The sequence below is a fragment of the Periophthalmus magnuspinnatus genome, chromosome 17 (genome assembly GCF_009829125.3).
Source record: "Periophthalmus magnuspinnatus isolate fPerMag1 chromosome 17, fPerMag1.2.pri, whole genome shotgun sequence".
In the NCBI taxonomy this organism is placed as follows: Eukaryota; Metazoa; Chordata; class Actinopteri; order Gobiiformes; family Gobiidae; genus Periophthalmus; species Periophthalmus magnuspinnatus.
The window spans coordinates 27,212,498-27,218,960 of record NC_047142.1 but is presented as its reverse complement, the minus strand read 5'-3'; the positions used below and the strand labels follow the sequence as shown (position 1 = coordinate 27,218,960).

At 41.6% G+C, this 6,463-nt stretch overlaps 1 protein-coding gene across 1 annotated transcript; it reads left to right on the top strand.

The window, feature by feature from the left end:
• The first annotated feature begins 994 nt into the window (after positions 1-994).
• Positions 995-5,160, top strand: snai2 (snail family zinc finger 2). The gene is made up of 3 exons (XM_033983120.2): positions 995-1,197; positions 1,302-1,805; positions 2,869-5,160. Exons 1-3 carry the CDS (start codon positions 1,119-1,121, stop codon positions 3,048-3,050), a joined length of 765 nt encoding a protein of 254 aa, XP_033839011.1. The 5' UTR covers positions 995-1,118; the 3' UTR covers positions 3,051-5,160.
• The last annotated feature ends 1,303 nt before the right edge of the window (positions 5,161-6,463 follow it).

Here is a 6,463-nt window from a genome sequence, read left to right as displayed (position 1 = left end):
GAAACACCTGCAATTGAAGAAATACAAGTGCAACTACAATATATGGAATTGGCTGGTCAGAAATTTGTTCCACACATATATGAATTCTTCGTGTTTTATTGAATTTGACTCATTACTGAATTTGCTGCTTTTGGAAGTATGTGTTTTTCTATACAGATGTGTGAATTGTGAACAGGACACCACTAGGTAGAGCCGGCACACCACTGAAGCCCTCTCCAGTTTGGGAACCACTGGAAAACTGCCTGAGTTTGGAAGTCTATGTTCACATTCTGTCTGCCTACATGTTCAGATCTTTTCATAATCACCAAGTGCATTTCTTTCTTTCTTTCATTCTTTGTTTATTTCCAACTGTCCAAGAGTAATATTAGTTTGGTAGTGGCACAGCAGTGAGCGTGTGTGATCCTGAGCCTTTTTACCCATATATGTACCACCAGCTGGACCTGCACCCCCGTTTGAGACCCTCTGCTTTACCACGTGTCCTGGGATAGTCCTGGTTCAGTTCCTTCGTCCTGGTCTAGACCTGGTTTAGTCCCAGGATTATATTGGCCTTGAAGTATTTCCTCACAGACACGGGGCTTGGCTCGCTCTGGAGATTTTAAACTCTATTAAATATTACACTAATTACTGTTACAGCTTTACCTTCCTGCAAAATCATTTTCAAACGGATTGGTAAATGGCGCAGTGGCTTTTGCATAAGGCGCAGCGCGTTTATACGATTATAGAGGCAGTCCATAATATAACAGCGCTTTTATTGTCCCATTCCTAATACAGAGCAGCGCTCCAGTCCGCAGGTCTGGCATCAAACACCTGTTTATTTGGACTCAGTTGGAGAGCAGCCGCCTCTCTGCTCCCAGACCTCGTGGCTCCATGCGCGCAATAAAACCCCAGGTCCTGATTGGTCCCGAGCCCGCGTCTATGTTAATGAGCGCTCCCCAAGCCCCGCCCATGCACCTGATAGCCACTATTTACAGCTTTACACATTACCCTGTGCACTGTTTTCTACAGAGACGCAGAGATGACACTTCACTGGACGTTGGCGCAATAACGGATTTACGCACGAGTCAGAAGTTTTCTTTTTGTTTACCAAAGAGGGAGAAAAGTTTGTGGAAGTTTCCAAGATGCCTCGATCATTTTTAGTTAAGAAACACACAAACTCTGTCAAAAAACCGAATTATAGTGAACTGGAAAGTCCAACAGGTAAGTTTTCAAAAGTTTTATTTCCTTGTCTAACTTTTGGAGCAACTTTTTACGCGTGCCAAAACGTGCCAAAACGCAGCGTTAACTCGTGTTTGTGGTTCCAGTGTTCATCACACCACACTTCTACAAGGGCCTTCCTCTGCCTGTCATCCCACAGCCGGACATCCTGAGCCCGGCCGCCTACAGCCCGATCACCGTGTGGACTACCAGCAGCCTGCCCCTCTCCCCTCTGCCCAGCGACCTGTCCCCCATCTCCGGATACCCGTCCTCGCTCTCGGACACATCTTCCAACGACCACTGCGGTTCTGAAAGCCCGCGCAGCGACGAGGACGAGCTGGTCAAACTAACTGGGGAAGCGGAGAAATTCCAGTGCGGCTTGTGTAGCAAGTCCTACTCCACGTACTCGGGACTCCTCAAGCACAAGCAGCTGCACTGCAACGCCCAGGCGAGGAAATCCTTCAGCTGTAAATACTGCGAGAAGGAGTACGTCAGTCTGGGAGCGCTAAAAATGCACATACGGACTCACACGTTGCCCTGCGTCTGCAAAATCTGCGGCAAAGCGTTCTCCAGGCCGTGGCTCCTGCAGGGCCACATCAGGACGCACACAGGTGAGAGGCCAGAGCGCACACACAGCACCACTGGGTTTGGATGGGACTTTGTGTTAGCTAGAATTTAAATTTGTTATTATTTTTTAAGATTTTAAGATTTAGATTGGAGTTTTTATTAGTTATAACTTTAAAAATATATATATGTTTTTATAAGATTTTAAGATGTAGATTGGAGTTTTTGTTAGCTATACCTTAGATTTTTTCTTGTTTTTTTTTTTTTTATATATATTTTAAGATTTTGATTGTTTTTTTGTTGTTTTTTTAGCTATAACTTATTTAACTAATTTATTATTATTATTATTATTATTATTTTAAGATTTTAAGATTTGGATTGAATTTTTTTTGTTTGATTAATAAAACAAATAAATATAGCAATAGTAATTGTATTTTATGCATATCTGTGTTGGTTTGTTGTCATTTATGTGAAGCACTTTAGGCAGCTTAAGTTATATTTTAAATGCACCATAGAAATAATGAACATAGCATGAAGTAAAGTTGAATATGTATTGTTGTTACATCCAATTTCAGGCTGTACATATAGTTCCAAACTTTGCCTAAACCAAACTCCTCACAGTTAGCTACCACGTCAAAAACATGTATTCTCCAGTTTCAACTTCCTGTTTTATGGAGCTATTTTGAGAACTCTTGACCATTCATATGACATAACAGCCTATTTTGTTTTGAGTTGTTAATTGCCATGACAACGGTCGTTATTATTTCTCATTCTGAAACCTATGAAAAAAGCATTCGTCCATATCTATTTCACTGCTCCTTCATAGCACTTCACAGCACTAGGCCTACAACAGCTCTGATTCATTTCAAATCCGTCTTCTCAATGGCATTCTTTAAAAAAAAAAAAAAAAAAAAAGCCACCACTTCCTCTTTTTCTTCTTCTGTTCAAAATTGAGCAATTGATATAAACCGTTGACATATTTGAACTCAACTGACATCAGCACAAACTCATTCCTCTGGTTGTCTTGACTTTTTTTTAACATTTATGAGGCGTTTTGACACATATCTCACTCTCCATTTTTCTCTCTCTTTCCCTCTTTTTGTTTGACAGGAGAAAAGCCGTTCTCGTGCCCACACTGCAACCGAGCGTTCGCTGACAGATCCAACCTCAGGGCCCACCTTCAAACCCACTCAGATGTGAAAAAATACCAATGCAAGAACTGTTCCAAGACCTTCTCCCGGATGTCCCTGCTGCACAAGCATGAGGAATCTGGATGCTGCCCTGCACACTGAGCTGCAAAGTGGACGCTGGCCATTTACACGGGGAGAAAGCCATTTGGTTCTTTCAGACTTGGCTGCGTTGATGTGACATTACAACTACGGCATTCTAAAGAGCCCAAAGTTTAAAACAGAGCTGGAGGGCAGGTTTGAAATCAATGCTAGGTCGGTCTGTACAGCACAATTCGTACCCAAAGTCATTCAAAGTGTTTGCAGAATAAGAAAGACGTTAAAATCAACAATACAACATTCAAAGTGTTCAGAGTGCAGAATAAACCCCTTTCAGTCATATGCACAGCTAAACAAAACCGTTTGAGCCTGGATTTAAACATTCTGAAGTAAATACAGACTAAACGATCATATTGAAACCAAACCCTGAAGCAGAATCTCTCACAAAAAGTTTTCATAATGTACAAAATGGTTTAGCTACAGTAAAATAATAAATACCAGAATGCAACTCTCTATAATGACTCACAGAAGCTCATAGAAGCTCTGACCCTCTGCCGCTCAAATCTCATCTCAGAAAAATCACATTTTCCTAGTAGCGCAAAGAAAAAGTCCCCATGTTTCACTCAATTTTTCCATCTGTCATTTGAACTGTAAGTCGCTGTAGTATTTTTAACGTCCTGTCGCTGTCAGATTGCAGACTTTTTACCTGGTTTTTACGATATCGATGTCTTTGTAATCACCGGGCCTATCCGCATGAAACAAAAATGGGATAAAGATTAGCACCTTCGCTGTCAGAACATGAAAAATAGCTTCAGGAAACGGTGGAGTCATTCAAATCCAAAGAGTTTTCAGTTGTATATAACAAGTTTGTGAGTCCAGCAGTTCTGGATTTTCTCTGGACTTTCAAAAACTGACCGACATCTACCCTGACCTTGCCCTCTGTCTGAGATCGACATCGACTTGTACGAGAATGTCACGAGCGCAACCTATTCCATTGTTTTTACTCGCTCAGAAATCTGTCAGGGGAAATATACCAAAGATAATGCATTTTCAAAGCTCTTTTTACTGGAGCTTTTAGCCATCACTGCCGACCTGTAGACCTGTCACCACAACACCTTTGGAAGCATGGACGAATATTGCGATAAACGATTATATTGAAACTACTTTTTTCCACTGTTACAATTAAAATAAACCAATATAATCCCAGTAAACTCTTTTTAAATAGACAGAATCATTAAAAGGCCTGAGCTGCAGCACATAAACAGAAGAACGCAGCAAAAATTAGCCATAAAACTCACTTATTCAACCCTCTACAGCACAAATCTTATCACATTACAACAAAAATACCCAAAATCTTACCACTTTTCCATAGAAACTTTACCCGTGATAAACAATTCCAGCTTCATGAACTAAACAATAAGTGGAGAAAGTGATTATTGTGACAGGTCGACCTACCTGTGCTGCCTCCTGCACTTTTGGTTTTGCATGTACCAATGAGTCCACATTCGTCTTTATCATAGACTGTATATGTAAATGGACATAGCTAACCTGCTAGCTGTCACGTTCCAAACAGGAAGTGATCATCGACTCTGGCTTCAATTCATTTTCTCTGTAAAATCTGTGTAGCCTCTCTCTGTAACTGCTGCTTCACTAATGTGTCTGTAAAGCAAGATATGAACATTAATAACAGACAAATCAGGCGCCTTCTTTCTCCAAGGTTGCTCCTACTAGCGTTAGAATAAATAGGTTTGATTTACAAATTCACTGCTATAACTGCTAGCCTCAATGAGCTACATGTGACTGGAGCCGGACGCTGTGGGTGACGTCACACTCACTCAGTCCACTTCTTTATACAGTCTATGGTCCTTATGCCTTTGTGGAACATCATTTAAATATAAATAGGTCCATTGTATCTTAGGGAACAAGTGCAAGCCTTCAGCTCGTCAGATGGTGGTGTTATGGAAACTTTTGCACAGTGATTTATATTAGAGGATATTCTTGTGTCTCGGCTCACTTGGCCATATAATGTATTTTCCAACATTTTTTCTATTTTTGTATTTTGAATGTAAGCCTGATAAGATTGTATTTCCACAGTGGCAAGCTGTGAGGTTGAATCATATTTTCATATTTTATCATGACACTTTGATGAATAAAGTTTCATGTTGTTTTTATAAAAGTTTGAGTCGTGTCCATCTCGTTGGGTCTGGTTTTAACGGGGTTCTCGGGGCTTAAAGGTGCTGGTTTAATGGGGTTCTTGAGTCTTAAAGGTTATGGTTTAACAGTGTTCTCGGGGCTTAAAGGCGCTGGTTTTAACTGTGTCTTTTGGGCTTAAACATGCTGGTTTAACAGTGTTCTTGAGCCTTAAATGTGCTGGTTTAACGGTGTTTTCGGGGCTTAAAGGTGCTGGTTTATCAGTGTTCTTGGGGCTTAAAAGTGCTGGTTTAATGGGCATCTCGGGCCTTAAAGGCGCAGGATTAACGGTGTTCTCGGGGCTTAAACGTTCTGATTTAACGGTGTTCTCGGGGCTTAAAGGTTCTGGTTTAACGGGGTTCTCAGGACTTAAATGTTCTGATTTGATGAGGTTCTCGGGGCTTAAAGGTGCTGGTTTAACGGGGTTCTCGGGGCTTAAAGGTGCTGGTTTAACGGGATTCTCGGGGCTTAAAGGTGCTGGTTTAACGGGGTTCTCGGGGCTTAAAGGTGCTGATTTAACGGGATTCTCGGGGCTTAAAGGTGCTGGTTTAACGGGGTTCTCGGGGCTTAAAGGTGCTGGTTTAACGGTGTTCTCAGGGCTTAAAGGTGCTGGTTTAACAGGGTTCTCGGGGCTTAAAGGTGCTGGTTTAACGGTGTTCTCGGGGCTTAAAGGTGCTGGTTTAACGGTGTTCTCAGGGCTTAAAGGCGCTGGTTTAACGGTGTTCTCAGGGCTTAAAGGCGCTGGTTTAACAGAGTTCTCGGGGCTTAAAGGCGCTGGTTTAATGGGGTTCTCGGGGCTTAAATGTGCTGGTTTAACGGGGTTCTCGGGGCTTAAAGGTTCTGGTGTAACAGTGTTCTTGGGGCTTAAAGGTGCTGAGGTGGGACTGATGGAAATTGAAAAAAGGCTGTTTTCTTTGTTCAAATGCCTGTGTGCTCTGAACTGAACCAAAATGCACTTTTTTGAGGCATAGTTCTGCAAAAGTAGTTTATAAATATGTGAATAAACCAGGGATCGTTCTCCGAGTTTGAAACAGTAGAAGATGTGCAACTGTTGGGACCTGCTCCGCTGACTCCAGTCAAAACATTTTGAGTTTTTTACTGATAAAAATGAAACTGAACATTTTTAACCTCCAGAGGCCAAACAAAGTCTTACATTGTTCAGTTAAAAGTAGAGATGCAACGATTCAGCGTTTTCAGCTCTGATACCAATATCGATACTCTGGGTTTTGGTGTCTGTCCATGCTTTTATTAACCAATACTAGTGTAGGGACGAATGAATTTTATTTTGG

Bases quoted from the DNA above. Each gene is read 5' to 3' on its own strand.
- snai2 (XM_033983120.2), top strand. From the start codon at position 1,119: ATGCCTCGATCATTTTTAGTTAAGAAACACACAAACTCTGTCAAAAAA. The intron at 1,198-1,301 runs GTAAGTTTTCAA...TTGTGGTTCCAG, and splicing joins TGAACTGGAAAGTCCAACAG to TGTTCATCACACCACACTTC. The intron at 1,806-2,868 runs GTGAGAGGCCAG...TTTGTTTGACAG, and splicing joins CCACATCAGGACGCACACAG to GAGAAAAGCCGTTCTCGTGC.